General features: G+C 49.1%; 1 protein-coding gene across 3 annotated transcripts in view; it reads right to left on the minus strand.

The window, feature by feature from the left end:
* Window positions 1-22413, minus strand: part of ndst2a (N-deacetylase/N-sulfotransferase (heparan glucosaminyl) 2a) — a 78729-nt gene that overhangs the window by 4286 nt on the left and 52030 nt on the right. For all 3 annotated transcript variants that reach the window (XM_056608932.1, XM_056608933.1, XM_056608935.1), the window contains 9 exons: window positions 14148-15966; window positions 7338-7425; window positions 6186-6340; window positions 4065-4250; window positions 3029-3157; window positions 1833-2015; window positions 1115-1211; window positions 569-692; window positions 17-191 (listed from right to left, as the gene is read on the minus strand). In XM_056608932.1, coding sequence (XP_056464907.1) covers window positions 17-191; window positions 569-692; window positions 1115-1211; window positions 1833-2015; window positions 3029-3157; window positions 4065-4250; window positions 6186-6340; window positions 7338-7425; window positions 14148-15236 — 2226 coding nt within the window. In that variant the 5' untranslated portion in view covers window positions 15237-15966. The remainder of the gene's footprint in view (window positions 1-16; window positions 192-568; window positions 693-1114; window positions 1212-1832; window positions 2016-3028; window positions 3158-4064; window positions 4251-6185; window positions 6341-7337; window positions 7426-14147; window positions 15967-22413) is intronic.

The raw sequence follows: 22413 nt of genomic DNA on the forward strand, positions 1-22413 counted from the left end.
TGGATCTGGGTCTGACCTGGTACCAGGAGTAGGCCCGGTCCGAGGGGCTGATGAGCACGGCCAGGATCTTGGCTCTGGGCAGCAGGGCGGCGGCCCGCTTGGGCACCAGCTCCGTGTCGAAGTAGTTGGCGCTCTTCTCGAACATGAAGTCCGTGCTGACGTTGGAGGGGAAGGGGAAGAAGTCCATGTACCTGAGGGGGAGGAGGGGAACACGGACATGAAGACGCTGAGGAGGCCTTCTTAAATGTGGAGATCCACCCCAACCTCAGATGTTACAGATAATAAATCATCCAATGATGGGCGTTGGGTTCGCTTCAATCTAGATCAAATAAGACGTCTAAAAACTTTATTGACGATGTCATTCGATACAATGTATTGGATTCAAGAGTTGCTGTGAGTCTTGGCTCGTCTGTGGAAACAGTTCCAATAAGACCTGTGGTGAATAATGAGAGTTTTGTCTGTACAGTGTTGTACCTGTATTGAGTTAACGTGGATATGGACCTTAAAGTTCCAGTAACTACATATATTGAGCTGGTTCTGAGTGCTCAGCGTACGGTTGAGCCCTCACCAGTCGATGCCGTTGTCGTAGTTTGGCCCGCTGAAGAACTGGATCTCCTCAAAAGTGACGGGGCTGGGGAAGGAGCTGGTAATGGCTGGGTGGAGGCTCAGGAACGAGTGGAGGGCCGTGGTGCCTGTTGAAACACATTCAGTCTCAATTTAAGGTGGCGTACCGCAAGGCTCCATTCTGAGTCCCCTGTTGCTTCACTTCTGTGGTTGAGTCCATCTTTGAAATAACGTTGTGTAAGAGTACTTTCTCCAGGAATGTCAGTTTGAGGAAATGCTTTCCTGACTGTTACAAATGTATTTATTTATTTATTCAATCAACACATTGCATTATTTGGAACCCCCTTAAGTAAATTTACTTCATATCAGCAGCAGCATTGTAATGTTATTTCTGGTGGTGGCCATCGGGTCATTTAAAACACAAGTTCTGATTGAAACCATGGTGAGTGTGGAACACACCAGCCCTGCAGAGTCCTGACCTCTCTATGAATTATGAAAATAGTGCAGTAAGGTTAATGCCCCGACAGACGGGCATCGGAGAGAGCCTTGCCTGTTTTCTGGGGCCCGATGACGAGGAACTTGGGGAGTCTGTCGCAGGTCTTCTCCTTGGACCAGATGTCTTTGTGTCTCTTGTCATGACACGGGTTCTGGAGAGGAGACACAATACAAACACACCTGATCAGGACCTGTACAGAGCCTTATGGGAACCAGAACCCTATGTTCAGGTCTGGAAACGTTTGCAACCCCAACATTATACATCTCTGTGGTTCTGCTTCCACACATTACTTAACCCTGATATATCCACGCACAATATCCCAGTGAACCTGGCAAATGACACATTAAGGACTCAGCTAGGCACTTACTGTATGTTGTACGTCCTTGCACTTAAAATAGTACTTAGCATTGCGTAGCATCTTATTCTAGCTATCCTTGTTACAACGGGGATTGGGTTAACCTAGCGATTGTGATAAAGTGGTTCTATGAACATCCATTATGTACCGACAGTGATATATTGTTGTTTCTGTTTCTTTTTACAAATGTACTTATTGTAAGTCGATTTGGATAAAAGCGATTAATCACCCAGTGCGGCATGATATGATATGGCATATTGTGCCACACTGGGTGATTAATAGTAGTTACCGAGACATATCACTTAGTCAGCAAATACATACAACTAATACATACATATCCATATTCTAAACATATACTATATAGACCCCTCCGACCCGTCTGCCTTAAACCCGGTGGGGCGTGGACCCGGTCCTGACCTGCCACAGAGGATCCCGTTCCTGGGGGAAGATCTGGAAGTACTTCTCGGCCAGCTGGATGGGGGGCAGGGTCTGCAGCCTGAGGTTGGTCCAGCACTGGACAAACTTCACCAGGGACTCGAAGGTGTACAGGCCCAGCCGGTCGTTGCCGTAGTTGGACAGGTGGGTCATGAAGATGCTGATCTGGAGGGTGGAGAGGAGGAAAAGGTGTTGGTCTCAAATGCACCGATGCCATTCTGATGTTTTAAACTAGGTTCTTGTTACTGAAACTCAATGATATATCTAAACATGGATACCCATCCGTCTAAATACATACATGTTGTTTCTACACTTACTCAATAATAAAATGTCAATAAAGATATCAGAGTTGTGATCATGTGCCGTTATCCGAGTGTGTGTGGACTGCAGTCTAGGTTACTGATTGACCTGCTCTCCCTGCTTCGATCATTGATAGTAACCTGTCTGTACTCCTCTATGACACGGATCCCTACATCCACCCCTTTACATCCATCCCTGCATCCCTTTGTCCAGGGCAGCCAGGCATCCATTTATTATCTATTCAGCCATCCATTATATTTAGCAATCCATTAAAGCTCCAACCATCCATCTGTCTATTCATCCCTCCATCTAAATAACCATCCATCCTCCATGTATCCAATCCAACTCGAAAGAGCTGCGTTGGCATGGAGTTTAAATATTTATGATCGCCGAAGTGGATTAAAAACTCAACAAAGGAAACAACAAAGTTCCATGAAAGGCTAAGCCAATAAAATACCAAGAACCGTAGAAACATGAGGGGACGGCGGGGATGGAAGGGGGCTCAAATACATCTCTATCCATCCAAATGTATCATTTATCAACAATCCATATCATCTCTCCTCCGGCTGGATCACATCTTCACACATCTCTGATCAATACACGAGGAGCAGGGTGGTCGCAGCCCACCCAGCCAGCCGAGGAGCCTCTAGCGAGCGGCTGGTCTGGTGGTGTAGTGAGGGTTCACAACGTGGAGCGATCAATACCACTACTCTTCCGTCAGGCGCTGGGCTTGTATCGCTGTGTGTATAGGGCAAAGAGTGTGTGTGTGTGTGTGTGTGTGTGTGTGTGTGTGTATATAGTTTGTGTTTGTGTGTATATCATTTGTGTGTGTAAAGCGTGCGTGTGCGGTATAGTTTGTGTGTGTTTGTGTGTGTTACCGGGTTGAGGAGCACAGTGAGGAAGAGCTCGCCACCCCTGATGCTCTTGTCCAGCTCCTTGGACCCCCCGGGGTACTCGTTGTAGAAGATGGTGTGTGTGAACAGACCGCACGTCTGGCGGGGCAGCACCTACACACACACACACACACACACACACACACACACACACACTTAGCACAAGGGGCAACAACGTCTTTCTAACACCGGGGAAACTGCACATCCGTCTATTATTGATAAAAATAGATTCAGCATCTTTAATAAGCGATTTGATCAGCAACACACTGGTGTGAGTGTGAATGAATGCGTGTGTTGAATATGAAATAGAATATAATGTATAAATGTAGGTATACACCAACACTTTAGAAATAAATAAAAATATAAAAAACTAAAAGGTAGCCATGCCGTCTCTCCACCGCCGAGCACCACTGCAGACATTTCTAGTAGAGCGTAGATCTAGTGTAGCTCTAGTGTAGATAGTGGTAGTTGTGTAGATCCAGTGTAGCTGTAGTGTAGCTCCAGTGTAGCTGTAGTGTTGATCCAGTGTAGCTCTAGTGTAGCTCCAGTGTAGCTGTAGTGTTGATCCAGTGTAGCTCTAGTGTAGCTCCAGTGTAGCTGTAGTGTTGATCCAGTGTAGCTCTAGTGTAGATCCAGTGTAGCTCTAGTGTAGCTGTAGTGTTGATCCAGTGTAGCTCTAGTGTAGCTCTAGTGTAGCTCCAGTGTAGCTCTAGTGTAGCTCTAGTGTAGATCCAGTGTAGCTCTAGTGTAGCTCCAGTGTAGCTCTAGTGTAGCTGTAGTGTGGATCCAGTGTAGCTCTAGTGTAGCTCCAGTGTAGCTCTAGTGTAGCCGTAGTGTGGATCCAGTGTGGATCCAGTGTAGCTCTAGTGTAGCTCTAGTGTAGCTCCAGTGTAGCTCCAGTGTAGCTCTAGGGTGGATCCAGTGTAGATCCAGTGTAGATCCAGTGTAGCTCTAGTGTGGATCCAGTGTAGATCCAGTGTAGATCCAGTGTAACTGTAGGGTGGATTCCAGTGGGGCCGACCTGTATGCCGCTGTGGATGAAGCCGCGGCGGTAGCGCGCGGGTCGCAGGTGGGGGTACTCCTCGGTGCTGGTGACCTGGATGGCCCACACCGTCTTCCAGGCCTCGTACAGCTGGCTGTGGACCGGGTACACCCCCGAGTGGTGGGGCGCCACCGCGTAGCCCATGTCAGTGGGGATCCCGTGCTCCTGGAGACGGGGGAGGGCAGAGAGAGGGAGGAAGAGAGGGGGAAGGCATAGAGGGAGGAAGAGAGGAGGGATAGAGGGAGGAAGAGAGGAGGGATAGAGGGATGAAGAGGTGAGGGATAGAGGGAGGAAGAGAGGAGGGATAGAGGGATGAAGAGGGGAGGAATAGAGGGAGGAAGAGGGGAGGAATAGAGAGAGGAAGAGGGGAGGAATAGAGGGAGGAAGAGGGGAGGGATAGAGGGAGGAAGAGGGGAGGGATAGAGGGAGGAAGAGGGGACGATGAATAAAGGGAGGAAGAGGGGAGGGATAGAGGGAGGAAGAGGGGACGATGAATAAAGGGAGGAAGAGGGGAGGGATAGAGGGAGGAAGAGGGGAGGAATAGAGAGGGGAGAGGGGAGGGATAGAGGGAGGAAGAGGGGAGGGATAGAGGGAGGAAGAGGGGAGGGGTAGAGAGGGGTAGAGGGGAGACAAATAGGAAAATAAATGAAAGAAGATGGATCATTAAAATTATGACAGAATCAATGCAAACATGACAAAGAAAGAAGATGTAGATGCTAAATTAAAACCCTCCACTGGGGGGCAGTAGAGCTCCACCACTGGTTTGAATTAGCCAGCCAGGACAACACATTCATCTCTGTCCAGACAGACAAATAAAGCACTTTTCCATCAGTCTTGCATCTTTAACGCACCACTGGCCTATCTATTATTCAACCTCTACCTGTCTACGCGTCTACCTGTGTGTGTGTGTGTGTGTGTGTGTGTGTGTGTGTGTGTGTGTGTGTGTGTGTGTGTGTGTGTGTGTGTGTGTGTGTGTGTGTGTGTGTGTGTGTGTGTGTGTATACGTGTGTATCCGTGTGTGTGTGTTTGAATAAGGACAGAGCAGGGGAGATGTGGTGGTTTGTTCAGAGGATTTGGGTGGGTTAGGAGCCAAGCTTCAAGGATCATTAAACTCTGCATCTTCTCGCCTCTCTCTACCTCTCCCTGCCTCTCTCTACCTCTCCCTGCCTCTCTCCCTGCCCCTCTCTCTCTCGACCTCCCTCTACAATCGTTCTCCCCTCCCTCTTTGTGAAAACCAAATCCTTAATAAGAAAACTTTTCCCCAAAATAAAAATACAAAATACAAGTTGTGTGCCTATCACTCACCCAGGGAAAACCACACACATTACACACACCTCATGGGCCCAATATTGTGAGGTTGGCATTGTGGCAGTGAAGGTGATTGTGGGCACACACTCTCTAGCATAATCATCCGAGGTGCAGAGCAGAAGGTAAATTGCTGTTGCATCATGGGTATCTAGAGGGTGGGGTTCTTCATCACAGCTGGCGCTACTCTGAACACTGCACAACGCCAATATACCACACACACAGGGTGTGAACTGTAGTATCGCACGCACGCGCACACACACACACACACACACACACACACACACACACACACACACACACACACACACACACACACACACACACACACACACCCACACACACACACACACACACACACACACACACACACACACACACACACACCAGAACCCTAGTATACCACAGACGCAAACACACACCTCTAGTGTACCACCCAACACACACAAACTGCACAGCTCTAACTTACAACACGCACAACCCTATTAAAACACACACACACACACACACACACACACACACACACACACACACACACCCACCCTGCAGAACCCTAGTATACCACAGACACAAACACACACCTCTAGTGTACCACCCAACACACACAAACTGCACAGCTCTAACTTACAACACGCACAACCCTATTAAAACACACACACACACACACACACACACACACACACACACACACACACACACACACACACACACACACACACACACACACACACACACACACACACACACACACACACACACACACACACACCTCTAATATACCACACCCGCCCTCACCTGGGCGAACAGCATGTTGAGCCTCATCTGCTCTGCCAGCACGGTGACGTTGTGGAACAGGTGGGGCTGCATGTGGCTCCACATGTGGGGGAACCACCACAGCTCCCGCCGGTGCTTCAGTAGCATGTCGTCGCCCTCGTCCTCCTCGTCCGTCCCTGGGCGGCAGGGGAATAGGTTAGACACACCCTCCCGACATGAGGGCACCCTAGATCAAGGTGACCGCCGACCCCTACCTGCTCCTTAAAGCTGCACTGTGTACCTTTTTTTTTTTTGGAGAAATATATTTATTGAGTTTTCAAATTTTACAACACACAGACAAATACAATTATTCACATATTAAACAAATAACAAACAAAGTACAAGCAAATAATAATAACATTTTCTATACAGAAGATATGCTTGGAAATATTGCACTGGCATCAGAAATGGCAATCTAAGCACCAAGCAAACCCCTGGCTTGGTGGCTGAAAGGAATACCATATATTGTCCTCACACTTTAAAGAATTTTTTTATTTTCCCCTTGGAGGCATATGTACATTTTTCTAAAACTACAGTTGGAGAGACTTTTGAGCCAATGATTCACTGTCAGAGTCTCCGTACTTTTCCATGTGACTGCTATGCAGTTTAGCCAGTAGGGAGCAAAGAATAACATTTTTTTGTTCATACTTGACAACTTCAAATCTGGTACTATGTACCATTTTTAACTAAGGCTTCAACTCCACCAGAGGCGAAAAGAGGGAAGATTAAAACAATGGAGGATAATGCCCTCGTTATTTCAGATATATTCCACAGTAAAAATGTCATATAGTGCAGCTTTAATGACATGTACCTGAAATCATTTCAGGACTATTTACATAAATCTGTAAGATTAACATAAAATTTAAAACATGACCCTCACAAATTGTTTGCCCTAACCCCTACCACTCACCCTAAACCCTTCCCACTCACCCTAAATCGCTCACTCACCCTAACCCCCTCCCACTCATCCCCCTCCCTATAGATATGGACTAAAATTGTTATTTCTGGGTTAAACACACGCTCATACTTTATGTGAAAAAAGCATAAGAAAATGTGTTATTATGAAAAGTCAAAATTATGAATAACTGATTGTGGTGTGTGCTGTGTCAGGGGGCTCAGCCAGGACCCACTCACCTGTGTGGAAGAACTTCCCGGAAAAGCCCAGGTTGAAAGTGAAGTTGGGAACCAGGGACCTCAGCTTGTTCTGAGTGTTCAGTAAGGCCTGGGAACCACAAAACAAACCAGCCAATCACACTCATGTTCTGCAGCCAATCCAATGCAGAGTTCAACCCAGTTCAAGGTCAAGCGAAGCCTTAAGTCTCTGTCCTCATGGCCTTAGGCTCGAGGAAACTCTAATTCATTCAAGTTATGCGTGCTCTGTTCAGAAGTGGATATGAATACACAGTCGAGTTACACCAGCGTCTGGTGAATCTGTATTCATGAGGACAGGGAGGAGCTGAAGCAGGCGGGCAGAGTGGTGTGTGTGTTCAACTAATCCTCCAAGCACCCCGCCATAGTTCTGCCCAAACCCTCCGCACTTAATTGAAGCAGATTATCAGTCGCGTGCGTGTGCGTGTGTGGGTGTGTTTGTGTGTGTGTGTGTGAGTGTGTGTTTTCCGAAGCCAAGCTCTGTGTCAGACTCAACCTTTTCTTCCCTGCCAATGAAAAAACCTCAGGGCACGACGGAAAAGAGAGAATTAAGGCAGAGAGACACAGGGAGACAGCGAGGGGGAGAGAGACAGCGAGAGAGAGTTTCCACTCTGGTTCGAGAGCGAGCAGTGCTGGGGGGGGGGGGGGGTCTTCTGTGTGTCTTGGCAGGAGAAGGCAGAAGATGAAGGGAAGAGCGAGTGAGAAACAAGAAGGCTTACGTGTGTTAAGTGAGTCCAAGTAAAGAGGAGGACGACCTGTTTTTGTTTGTTGTCGCTCCAGCGGGTGTGTGTAGTTTACCCCTGACCGCGCGCGTGTGTAGTGTAGCCCTGGCCACGCATGTGTGTGTATTTGTTCTAGTGCCTTCCCCCCTCAACAAGACTTTATCAATAAGCAATGAGAGTGGGAGAGACAGTGGGTCGGAGAGAGAGAGAGCGAGAGCAAGAGCGAGAAAGACAGACTCTCATAGAAAGACACTCAAAAAGTGAGAGATGGAGTCAGCCAGAGAGAAAGTCAGAAGGAGAGACAGACAGAGAGAGAGACAGAGAGAGACATAAGATTGGAAAGAACCGGACCACTGCCATCTGAGGGTCACATGACGCGTGGGGGCTTCGCAGGGTTTACTTCCCATGATTCAGTTTCCGTCGCCATGGCACCCAGAGGACCATTATCTTGATTTAAAAAGCTGCTGGGATGCCCGTTATTCCAGGGTGATAATTAGAGGAGGATCTACAGCCCACGGAAGAGCAGGACAAGGAGAAGGAGCAGAGGGAAGAGGAGGAGGAGCAGCAGCAGCAGCAGGAGCCGGAGGAGTTGGATGGACGGCAGGAGGTGGATGGGCAGGAGCAGGAGGAGGAGGAGCAGCATGAGGAGGAGGAGGAGCAGGAGCATGAGGAGGAGGAGGAGGAGCATGAGGAGGCAGAGGAGCAGGAGGAGGAGGGGGAGCAGGAGGAGGAGGAGGAGAGGGAGCAGAGTGAAGAGGAGAAGGAGGAGCAGGAGGGAAGAGGAGCAGGAGGAGGAGCAGGAGGAGCATGAGGAGCAGGATGGACTGCAGGAGGAGGATGAGGAGCAGCAGGGGGAGGAGGAGCAGCAGCAGCCGGAGCAGGAGGAGAGGGAGCAGTAGGAGGGACAGGAGAAGGACTGGGTCCCCAGCTGGGGAGAGGCAGGCCTGGTGCTCCTGTCTGAGTCTCAGTCGGTGGCTCAGTAAAGGCAGCCTGTGGCGGCCGGGGCTGCGTCATGCTCCGTGTCTGTGGCCGGCGCGTGGTGTTGTTTGTTTAAGGTGTAATCTGATTGGCAGAGAGCCTGCACAGGGAGTGCGCTGGTGACTAATGAGGGTTGGAGGACATGGAATACGTGTGGTGATGTTCCAGCCCATACTGCCTGCAGCTTTGGGAACTGGTTCGTCTAACTGAGGAGGAGGTGACTGCCTTTTCTGCAGTGGCTGCTGCTAACGTGTGTAAAGTTAAATGTAGTGAATGCCAATCATCAGTAAACTGAAACATAAAAGTAATCATAATAACTGCATCTCTGAAGCTGCGAGTAGCCAGACCTGCGGTAGATCAATCAGTTCAGATGGAAAACCATTTTCAGCTGAATGACTCATCGGTTCCTGATCTGCTCCAAGCGCTTCACTAAACACTTTTAAGTCCCATTTGAAAGGTGTTTTTAGGTGCTTTTAACGTTTAAGATGTTCAGAGCTACCAGGGAGAGGATTAGTGCAGGGTTAATGATCAGCATGATGATTGATCAGGAGGGTGATTGATCAGTGTTAGTGTTCAGCAGGGTTGGTGATCAGCTAGATCAGTGATCAGCAGAGTGTTGAACACCCAGCCACCACTAGCTGACACACTGCTCTATTTACTGTTCTGCACAGCAACTGCGAGTCCTCAGAAACTAAAAGGTACCTTTCCCTAAAACGTTCGACTTTACTGTGCTTAACACGGCGTCTAATAAATCCTTTGGGGGAATGAAACCCAAACTAAGATGGATGTGTTGAACGGTTCGAGTTCCATTCGCACAGAGTGGATGTTCCTCAGAGAGGGACTCATTCATATTCATAGCGGATCCATTACAGTCAGAATATAAACGTTTCTTCAGACCTTAAACTTTCACTATTTTTCAGACCTCTCCGTTCTTTTATTGCAAAAAAAAAAAAAAGGTTTCCCTGAATTCATTTCAAGAATGGGTTCTGCAGACGAAAGCAACCAGACACCCCAGATTCACCTCTCGGTTTAAAGGTAATTTCAGACAACAAAGGAAGTCGACACCACCAGAGGTAGGAGTCCATCGGAGCTCGCTAGACGGGTGATACTAAGAGTGAGAGACGATACTAAGAGTGAGAGACGAAGGAGATACATGGGTTTTTTTCTGTGGTCGTTTCCACCAACAGCATCAGAATCACAAACCCATACAGCGGCTCGAGGCAGACTAGGGGTAACACTTTAGCATGATAATGAACACATTAATGAACATACTTTAACATGGAATTATCAAGTCGTACGATAATGAACAGATAACCACTTTAAACCCAGAACATGTGATAATGAGTAAATAACCACTTTATATTTTTAACCCATAAAGGGATAATGAACAAATAACCACTGTAAAATACTGTGTGACAGTCAAGAGGTAATCAGTGGTCTGCATGATAATGAAGTGTTAATCAGTCTGTATGATAATGACCAGATAATCAGCCTGTATGATAATGAACAAGAGTTGATCAATCTGTATGAGAATGAAATGATAATCAGCCTGTATGGCAATAAATAAGTTAACAAGTTAATCATTCTGCGTGATAATGTAAGTTAATACATTTGTATGATAATGAACAGGAGTTATAATCACTCTCAGTATGATAATAGCCATGATTTAATCCCTATGCAAGCCATCTTGTCCTGTGTTGTTCAGTCCCTTCACTTGTTCATCACCTCCGGGCATCCATTCTATTTCCTGCTCTAATTCAGCCCCGTTTGGCCGATCCCATTAACACAGCGCTCTCCATCCAATTTGGGCCAAAACTCTGCAGTTACCTTCAAAGAGCGAGGGCTTCTGCTGGTGGTTAATATTGATTAGGTTCAGTCTCCAGTCCTCTCCAACCCCTGCCATGTTTTATACGCCTTGCACACGGAGGCAGAGGAGATAATAAGATGCCCATGCTAAACACGATTCCTCTTTGGCCAAAAACAACAAGCTAACAAAAACCCTGAACGTGTTTGGATTATCAGGGAGCCGCAAAGAGAAAATAGCCCCTTCCCAACAGGAATAAAAGCAGGATGGTGGTGTACAGACACATGCTAGGGACACATAACACTCATGGTAGTGTACGTTGACATTTAGGGTGTTTAGCAGACGTATTTATCCAAAGCAACTTAAAATAATTACATATGTCAGAAGAAAGAGAAAGAACAATTTACGCAGTCGGTACAATAAGGATGTTCATAGAACCAAGGGCCAAGCACTTACAATTTCTAGGTTAACCCATTCCCCGTACACAAGAAAGATAGCTAGGATAATACTCTACAATGCCAAGTATTATAATCAAGTGCAAGGACGTACGACATACAATGAGTGTGGAGAGGGGGAGGGGGGCAGAGAGGGGGGGGGGGTAAGGGGGGAGGCAATGCAGTCTAGCTGAACTATGAACACGTGAGTCTTGAGTATTTTGCAGAAGCTGGAGAGTGACTGCATGCTAAACACACTAGCTAGCTCCTCCATGATAGGAGAAAAAGCTGAGGAGGAGGGGAGGGTGAGAGAGGAGGAAGGAGAGGAAGAGAGCAAATAGGAGGAAGAAGAAAGAGGAGGAACAGTGAAGAGGAGGAAGAGGAAGAGAGCGAAGTGACAGAGGACGAAGGGGAGCAGGAGAGCATTAAAGGAGAATGAGGGCAAGAACGAGGAGGAGGAGCCAGAGCAGAGGCTGGCCAAGGTGCAGGAGGCGCGGCGGAGCACGCAGGCGCACAGCACGGCGAGGTTAGGGTGGTTACCATGACGCCTGACCCCGACCATCTGCTCTCCTCATCCTCCCCATCCCAAGGTCGTTCAGAAACAACAGTTCGAGCGACCACGACTTCCTGTCTCCACAACTCTATAAAGGACCCCCCACTCAGGGATGGGCTGCTAGACCCCATGGGGTATTGGGGAGGGGGGGGTGGAGCACTACGTTGGCAGGACTGTGATGTGGTTATTTAATACCGTAACAAGCTGGTGAAATATTAATCAAGTATGATGACATCAGGTGCAAGGCCTCCAGCAGGTGACTGGTGGCTGAACAGACACCAGATGGCCACCTGAGAGGATCCATCACTCCAGAGAGGGGGAGGGAGGAGGGGAGGAGGGGGGAGGGAGGAGGGGAGGAGAGAAGAGGGGAGGAGAGGAGAGGGGAAGTGAGATGAGGGGAGGGGAGAGGAGAGAAGGGGGTCAGGGGAGGGGAGAGGGAGGTGAGGTGAGGTAAGGGGAGAGGGTGTCAACATCTACCTTGGAACAACATAACCCTTTGAGATCAGACCTCCGATACATCTCACACTTAGTTTAATTACTGTTTTTTTTTTGTGAATTAAGTGTGTGTGTGCATGTGTGCGTGTGTGCATGTCAGAAGGTGAGATATTCAGCAGGTGTGGTGTCGAAGCAGAGATCACAGCCTGGCAAGAAGGGAATCACATTGTGTACAGTGTCTAACGAATAGAAGAATACAAACTGAATGCATAGAGCAGAATATAGAGTGCATACATAGAGCAGTACGTAGAGTGTACACATAGAGCAGCATGTAGACTACGAGTGTAGAATTTAGGGCATATACTATAGTAGAATCATGCAAAAACACATCACTTCTAAATTCCAAGTAATCTACATTGCAATTTCTACTTGTGATAGAAGGAATCCCTAATGAGCTCACAAATTAAACATGAAAAGACCGTTAGACTTTCGATGCCAATGCTTGCAGTGTGGTTAACATAAGTCTTAATAATTCCAAGTTAACGTATGCCAATACAAATAAAGTAACAATATGCTGATATGAATACAAACATATGCAGAAAATATTAAAGTTGCCAATAGAGATAATAATTTAAAAAGCATCTTTTGCCAATGCCAATTCTAAAAGATCCATCTTTTGTCCTGCTGCTATATAAACCAAACGTCTCCGACGCCCTCCTCAGCGGTGGTGAACAGACGCCATGAACCTCTGCTCACCACTTCCTCTGCCTTCCTGGGCTGTGAGCAAACACTCGAACCAGCAACCCTGCCAAATACCAGCGCTGACAATTAACAGGTTGGCTGACTTCTGGAAAGTTACACAGACTGCTAAAGCTCAGCTCCTACTGACACACACACACACACACACACACACACACACACACACACACACACACACACACACACACACACACACACACACACACACACACACACACACACACACACACCATAATCCCTCCATTATTTCCAATAATTTGTAACTAATGAGCTTTTCTGGTCGTTCCCCAGTGGCTCTTAGCACCCAGCTCCCTGAGTAGTCCAGCGGCCGCCCTCCGCCCTCCACCCTCCTCCCTCCTCCCCCCCCCTCCTACCAGGAGCCCTGACAACACAGAGTACTGCAGGGTAAGGGTGCTCCGTTAAGGGGAAGGACCTGGCAGCACAGCCTGTGCTTGGCATCGGCACGGCGAACATTTCTCTCCACATTCCCAGCCAACCGGTGCTCAGTTACGAGAACAATCCTCCGCCCTTATACAGAACAGGAAAACGCAGCACCCAGAACTAGAGTTGTTCCGATAACGGTAACAGCATTGGAAATTCTTCAGATTACTGCCTAAAATGCAGCATCGGGTATCGGTGAGTATGCGAGTCTACGCGCCGATCCGATAACATCACATGACTAGCTCGTTGGCTACACAAGCAGGGATCATCACTCACCCTGCGGTGTTACGCTTCGGTCGTTAACGGTCGGAGGTGGAAAGTCGGAATCCGAAACGCGTCATCCCCGAACTACGTGCTTCCTAGCTACCGAGTCGTGAAAGGATGCTCACGCTAAAATAATACAAATGTATTATTATTATTATAAATGTAAATGATCTAGTTCTGAACAGATATTTTGTCGAAAGTAAGTGAACAGACTGTACAATGCCGTCATCGTAAGAGAACCCTTCAAAAAGAACAAGTGCTATTAGTAGTTCCAATGCTAGATCCTGAAATTGGTATATACATGGTATCGGCCGATACTCAAATTCAGGAATCGGAATTGGCGAAGGAAGAAAATTGCATCGGAAACATCTCTACCAAAGCACGCGCGACCCCCACCCCGCTCACCTCCACGTCGGACACCTTCATGCGCGTCCCCTCCTTGCCCACAAAGATATCGTCCACGTCCACCAGGATGTGCCTCTCCAGGGTCAGACACAGCCGGCGCCCCGTCAGGTAGGCGATGGCGTCCACGAAGATCAGCTTGTGGAGCCAGTAGTTGAGGTTGTTCCCGAACAGGACCCGCTGGACCCCGTCCAGCAGCCCCAGGTCCTGCACCACGGTGGCGTGGAGGTTCCGGCCGGCGCCGTTCAGCGAGCTGGGCGGCGCCGCGAACGCCTGCGCGTCCGCCGCCTTGGCGCTGGCGAGCAGCACGGGCTCGTAGGTGGAGTGGTTGGACTGGAACACGGTCCAGTCGTCGCCCGGCAGCGGGCCCTGCTCCACCTGGTTGGGCCGCGTGACGTACAGCAGCGGGGCGCCGGGGTTGATGCGGTAGTCCCGCAGGCCCAGGTGCGAGTGCAGGAAGAGCGGGAAGCCCTTGAGCTGCGCGCTGTGCAGGGAGTTCTCGTTGGCCTTGAAGAAGCCGATCACGCCCACGCCGTACTCCGCGCAGTACTTGTCCAGCAGGTCGCGGTTCCAGGCGTCCAGGTTGACGTACTTGAGCAGGTTCTCGTAGATGACCAGCGCGTAGCGGCCGCGGTTGTGCAGCGTCAGCGTGGGCATGTCGCCCTTCCCCGGGGCGATCTCCGTCCGGTAGCGGAAGCGGCTCGACTCCAGGATGGCCACGATCTCCTGGCCCAGCTGGGAGTAGACGCTCTCCACGAACACCAGCACCACGGGCTCGGCGCGCGACGTGTCCACCGCCTTCACCATGCGCAGGCGGCCGTTACGGGGGGGCAGGTACAGGGGGGCCCGCTTGCCGCCCGGCCCGCCCTCCGTGCTGGCCCCGCCCGGCGCCGCCGCCAGGCCCGGCCCCCCGCCGCAGTCGCTGAAGGGCATGGGCGGGGCCTCCTTGATCTTGGGGTTGTTGGAGACGTAGTAGGCCAGGCAGGCCATGGAGAGCAGGCAGAAGAAGATGAGCACCAGGACCAGCCGGTGCAGCTCCAGCTGGCGCATGCCGCGCACCAGCCTCCAGACGCCCGCGGCGGCGCCCACCATGCTGCCGGCGGCCGGGGTACACGAGGGGCGAAGAGGGAGCGCGAGGAGCAAGAGGAGGAGGAGGAGAAGGAGGAGGGCTGAGCGGCAGGAAGAGGCGCTGAGTGAAGCGGAGGAGCAGCCATTTACTTTAGGTCACCATGACCCCCATCGCCACGCCAACCGTCCCCGGTGATGCTCCAGGCCTGCCCCGGCTCCCGCTGCACCTCCCTGGGCCCGGGGAGTCTGGTAAGGGGGTCCGGGCTGGCGGATCCAACGGCTTACGATCTAATCTTCAGTATTTACCCTTTCACTTTATCTGTATCTCTTATAACTCTCTCTCTCTCTTTTTTTCTCTCTCTCGCTCTCTCACTGCAGTCCTTAGCTCAGCCAACGCCTAAGAGGATTTGGTCTGACCAACGTGCGTGTGCACACACACACACGCACACACACACACATAGACACACACACACACACACACACACACACACACACACACACACACACACCACCGCTACCCCTCTCGCCCTCCTCCTCCTCCTCCCGTCTGGGCAGATCAGCAGCTCTTCCTGTCTGTCATCTCCCCTCAGGTGGGCTGAATGTCGGGCCGTGGTCAGAGGACACCAGGGGGGGCGTCCCTCAGAAGCAGCCCAGGAAGGAGGCCTCAGATCTGGGCTGAGGGTCCGCTGATGTGGGCCTACGCTGGGGGCTCCGGCCCCTGCCGTGAACGGTCCGACTCATCTCTTAAAAACACCTGCAGGGACAGACAGACAGACAGACAGACAGACGGGGGTAATTACTAAGAGATAACACTTTCAAGATGAGGATTATTTTGCATAATGCTTTGATCCCAAAGCAACGTTGACTTTAGGAGATGGCAGGATAGATAAAAAGAGGTTTGGGATTGAACTTCTTACTCGAGGATGCATACAGTAGACCGGAAAAATGGAGGATCAGAGAACCCAGGGGGAGAGAGTCAAACACCATAACGGGGAGGCATGTGGCTCGAGAGGTAGAGCGAGTGGACTGGTAACCCTAAGGTTGCTAGTTCGATCCCCGGCTCTTCCTAGTGTCGAGGTGTCCCTGAGCAAGACGCATGACTCTGCCGAGCTAGCAAGCTGTGAAAGTGTTGATGAATGGGTGAATGTGAGGCAATATTGTAAAGCGCTTTGAGTGGCCACTGGGTAGGGAAGCGCCGTATAGACGCAATCCATTTACCACCACCACCAGACGACCACGGTTCGACATTCAGCAGGGAGGACCACTCTCTGCCCACAGAGCTCTTTAGAGAGCGCTGTGTTTTAGTGGCCCTGGAGTGAATGTCTTTAAGCCGGTATTGACCAAGCCGTTAGGAGTATCTCTTTACCAGGGGAGTGCTGCTGCTGCTGCAGCTGCAGCTGCTGCCCTACACCTGTGGGTCACAGCCCTGTGGGTTTGATCTCTGCGGGGGTGCTAACCCTGGAGCCCATCTTCACATCGGACGACGCTGGTGCTTCTGCTCCGCACCCACGTCGTGGTGCTCCAACACCAGGCCGTGATGACGGCGTCCCATTGGATGGAAGAGCGTCACCAAGGCAAGACCACGTGATTAGCAGTAGGGATGCACCGAATATTCGGCCGAACACAATACACCTAACAGCTTTTTGTTTTATTTAAAAAAAAAAAGAAAAAAAAAAAAGAAGTTTTACTCATTTATTTAAAAGGTACATTGTTCTTAAATTCTTGCTATAATGTCTGCTGGAATGTTAGAAAACGTTCAGTATTAAATAAATATTTTGTACCAAATTTGTTTTTTACAGAAAAGCAAGACAAAAAAGTTTATAAAGGACATTTAATTGTTTGATTTATGCAATGATGAAAAATTAAAGCAAAATGAATGAAAAACATTAAAAGCCACATTCGGTATTCGGTTTCGGCCTTCGGCCAACTGTTTCAGTATATTCGGTTTCGGTCAAGAAATTTCGGTGCATCCCTAATTAGCAGGACTGCCCTCACGGCTACCGTTGTTAGCCGTTAATACAGCCTTAATCTTATACTTAGTCTATTTATAAAACCTTACCTTATACTTAGTTTGTTTAAACAGCCTTGAACTTATACTTAGTCTGTTAATACAGCCTTATCTTACACACACCCCCACACACACAGCCTCAGCTGCTAGCTTCAAAGAGGTTGCTGTCATGTTTTCTCCGTCAAGGTGAGCATGTCAGGAGACAGGTGCGTCGATGTTTGCCTTCTTAGAGTCGGCGCGGAAAATCAAAAAGGAAAATGTATTGAATTATTAACATTTTCACTGCAAGGTCAACATGGTTTAGGGCTGGACCAGCTGCTGCAAGACCATCACTCGTCATGACTACAGACACAGCAGGGGTCTGGGGGGAGGGGGGGGAGGAGGAGTCATAGCTTTCAAACCTTGAGCGAGAGAGAGAACGAGAGAGAACGAGAAATAAAGAGAGAATGAGATAAGTAGTGAAACGGGGAGAGACAAAGACAGGGATAAACAGTCAAATGTAATTGAGAGGGAGACGGATGCAGGAGTACAACAGGCCCGGTTGCCATGGTAACAGTTTTGATTGACAGGTTCAACCCGAGGAGAAAAGTCGACACACACTAAACATCTGTCCATCTCTGGGCTGATCCTCACCTTAACACAAACTCACCCTAACACAAACACAACTGTACTAACACACACAGACACACAAAGCATGAGGTGTGTGCATGTGGACACCTCTCACCTACAGGTGGTGTGTGGAGCTCTAATAATAATAATAATAATACATTTAATTTAGAGGCGCCTTTCAAAACACCCAAGGTCACCTTACAGAGCATATATTCATCATACATTTAAAAAAAAAAAAAAAAAAAAACAAGACATTGTGGAAAAAATAAATAAATAAATAAATAAATAAGTAAACATAAGCAATAAGAAATAAATAAAACAAAAACAAGACAAAACAAAACAAAAAAAACAATCAAAACAGTGATCAGTTAGACGTTGTGTGCGAGTTTGAACAGGTGAGTTTTGAGTTGTGACTTGAAGGTTGTAATGGTGTCTGACTGTTTTATGTGTGGGGGGAGGGAGTTCCAGAGCCTGGGTGCTGAACAGCTGAATGACCGGGCACCCATTGAAGTGAGTCGTGATGTGGGGATACATAGTAGTCCAGCAGAGGTTGAGCGGAGGGAGCGGGAGGGAGTGTATTCTTGGAGGAGGTCGCAGAGATAACTGGGGGCTAGGTTGTGGAGAGCTTTGAAGGTGAGGAGTAGGGTTTTGTATTGGATGCGGTAGTGTACTGGGAGCCAGTGAAGTTGAATGAGGACAGGGGTGATGTGGTCAGATGATTTGGTGCGGGTGATGATCCGGGCGGCTGAGTTCTGAATGATCTGCAGTCTGTTGATGAGTTTGGTGGGGAGTCCGGTGAGGAGGGCGTTGCAGTAGTCTATGCGTGATGTGACAAATGAGTGAACTAGGATTTCAGTGCTGGATTGGGTCAGTGATGGGCGGAGTCTGGCGATGTTGCGGAGGTGGAAGAATGCAGTCCGGGTGATGTTGTGAATATGGGGTGCGAATGAGAGGGTGTTGTCCAGGATGACGCCGAGGCTCTTGACTTTGGAGGAGAAGGGTACTGGGAATCCATCGATAATTATGAGTGGAGCTGGGGTGTGTGAGCTCTGACCCCAGTCAGGTAATCACACAGACCCTCAGAGCCCCAGGGGGCCAAGTAGAAGAGGCCAAATAGAGGGCTGGGCGCTACCCATATAAACACTCACACACTCTCGTACTAAAACACACACACACACACACGTACTAACACACGCACACTCGTACCAACACACACACACACACGACAGTGAGTGCGACTAGTGGTTTAACAGAACTACCCTGGAGATGACGGGTGTACCCAAGAGGGGGGCTCGTTTAGGGTGTTGTTGGGTTTATGTTCCAGGAGATGCTGAACAGATCACATGACACCAAGGAACCACATCAAAGAACCCAGAAAGCTCCCAGAACACTGCCTCTCTGTGCATAATTTCTCCTCCGAATTAATTATGTGGGTGTGTGTCTTTGTGTGTGATTCATGTATTTGTGTGTGTGTGTGTCTGTGTTTGTCTGGTCTTTGTGTACGTGTATGTCTTTGTTTGTGTCTTTTTTTTGATGTGTGACAATGCATTTCTAAATGCAGCTTTTTGCAAGACATGACGCAACAATTCTGTGTAAATGTTTGCCTGCGGCAGTGTGTGTGTGTGTGTCTCGCTCCCTTGTTCAAAAATAACCTTAAGGCCATGTGGAATCTGCAGCATTCCTATTGGCTGAGGGGATAGGTAAGCGGCGGGAACGATTTGCCGTAGAAACAAGAAATGTTCTCAAGTTTGACATTCCTGGAGAGAGGAACTCTAGGTCCTCCGCCTCTTCCACGAGTCGGAACAAGAACACACACACAATTTCATCTCAACGAGCGGCCAGCCCCTGTATGGACCTGCACCTGGTGTGTGTGTGTGTGTGTGTGTGTGTGTGTGTGTGTGTGTGTGTGTGTGTGTGTGTGTGTGTGTGTGTGTGTGTGTGTGTGTGTGTGTGTGTGTGTGTGTGTGTGTGTGTGTGTGTGTGTGTGTGTGTGTGTGTGTGTGTGTGTGTGTGCGCGCGTGTGTGTGTGTTGCAGAGCACTAGCTACATTCTCAGGGAACAAAGTTACAGTCTGTCTGGGAGGCTGGTTGTTCCCTCTGCACGGCGCTGGGCATTGTGCGTTCACACCAAACACCACATTTGTCGCCTGGTCACGGTGTCTCATGAGTTTTGTCACGTGACAAGTCATAATCCGTCGCCGTATGATTTGTGCAATTTTTTATTACGCAACTTTAGTGTATGAGGAAGATGAGTTGTTTTTGAAGTACCAGAAGTGGAGGTATCAGAGACGTCTGAGAACCCGACAGTCGATTCATAATATCATCCGGAGGCGCACACAGTTCTGGCCGTGAGATAGATATATATATATATCTTTATACTATCCATTAGTATAAAGATATTATAATAGATAGTATAAAGATATTATACTATCTATTATAATATCTTTATACTATTATATATAGAGCTCCGGGAGTCGCAAACGGCAACAATCACTTTCCCCTCCGATGCTGCGGATCACTACGGACTGCTCTGCAGGGAACGGTTGGCCAGTTCAACGCTGATTGGCTGTAACGTTAAGTCGCTCAGGGCGTTGAGCTACTAAATCCTCGTGAACGCGCTCGCGCCCGTACCAGGGCGTTTCATGCCTCACCACATGCCAAAACTATTTGCAGGTTTTTCTAGCGACAAATGTCGCCTGATACGCGTCTCTACGTTGACTTTGTATGGAGTCGTCTCTCCCCGTCGCGTTTGGGGTGAACCTAGGACCCGGAGGGCCTCCTCAACTCGGCCCCCCCTGCTGGGCCCTGCTCCTAGCTCAACTGAACCAGCCTCCAGACAACTCAACGCTTACAATCCGTGAACCTGAATCCTTCTCATCTACAGAAGATAAGATCAAATGTTCTACATCTTTAATAATCCCACACTGGAGTTTCAGATGTCCCAGAAGAAAGTAATATACGCAGTGGGTATATGTGTATTGACCACATGAGAAGCGATGTGAATTTAAAGGGGATGTTGATAGCGTTGAGTATGTCAGAATGAATACCTCTACCTCATTATGCTACTTGCACTGGTGCGTTGAGAGCTTCTACTGACAAACAGAGGGATGGACTGAACAATCATCAAGCGTGACCTCTTATGACCTCTGAGTGGTATAACACACAACCTCTGTATTACCTCTGAGCAGTTTTTATGACACATGTCGATGTAGTCGGGGTTGAGTTCACAGGGAAATGGATACAAAAATATGAGAGAGAGAGAGCGAGAGCGAGAGCGAGAGCGAGAGCGAGAGCGAGAGAGAGCCCATCTTGGTTCCGTAGAAGGTTTGAAAGGTTGGCGTGGAGACCAGGCGGGAGGGAGAACATTTGGGCAGTTTTGTGTACCTGTGTGACACATTCCCAGAGGAAATCTGGGCTGTAACACCGCAACCTCTGCATTACACCAAGGGGAAAGGGAGGGAGAGATAAACAGAAAAACAGAGAGAGATAGAGGGAGAGAGATGGATAGAGAAATGGAGAGCGAGGGAGAGAGATCTGAAAATAAAGGGCGAGAGCGAGGAAGAGAGCGAGGGGGGGAGGGAGAGAGTGAGCGAGAGATAGAGAAATTGACAAGCAGCTAAATTGGCCCAAGTGTGGATTAGAAAAACAGAAGATAAAAAATATGGATTAAACCCAGAGTGGAAGAGGGCCAGCAAATTAGGAAGGCAGTGAGATAGAGCAGGAAGAATTCGATTTCCAGGGGTGGGGGGGGGGGGGGAGATTTACAGATAGAAAGATTTACACTCACAGAAAGCAAGCAATAGGGGGGAGGGAGGGAGAGGGAGGGAGAGAGAGACAGCGCAATACAGCGAGATTTACAGAGCGAGAGGGAGAAAGAGCAATACTGGGAGATTTACAGAGCGGGAGAGCGAGGGAAAAGTGGGAAACTGGGAGATAACTCTGCTCGTTAGAACAGAATAAATATTTGAAGATAAAACATGACACTTAATTAGCACCGCACCGCTGCCTGTTAGCTAATGGTGGAGGCTCTCACCTATTGACGACGATCACTTAAACACACTGCACAAACACAGGCCCCGCCACAAACCTGCACGCACACCAACACACAGACACACACACTAGAGCCACAGCGCACACATACACAGGCACAGACGTACAGACACTAAAGACACACAAACATTAGAGCTACAGAGTACACATACACAGACACACACTCAACACATGCCACACATGCCGGACACACACTCGTCATGATATTGATATGCAGGACATTCTGCAAGCTCCACTCATGCCAAACGTCACATTGACTAGGGGGAGATGTGATGCCTTCTGTCTGACGGGTGTGCAAGAGATGGAGAGAGATGGAGAGGATGAGGGGAAGGGGAGAGGGTGAGGAGAGAATGAGGGGGTGAGGATGAGGAGAGGGGGAGAGGAAGAGAGGTTGAGGAGCGGGGGAGAAGATGAGGAGGGGGGGAGCAGGTGAGAGGATGAGGAGAGGGAGAGAGGAGGAGGACAAAACAAGAGGAGGAAAAGGGGGGAGGGGAGAGAGGGGGAGGAGGAGGAGGAGAGGGTGAGCTGAGGGGAG

The sequence above is a fragment of the Gadus chalcogrammus genome, chromosome 15, assembly GCF_026213295.1.
Source record: "Gadus chalcogrammus isolate NIFS_2021 chromosome 15, NIFS_Gcha_1.0, whole genome shotgun sequence".
Taxonomy (NCBI): Eukaryota; Metazoa; Chordata; class Actinopteri; order Gadiformes; family Gadidae; genus Gadus; species Gadus chalcogrammus.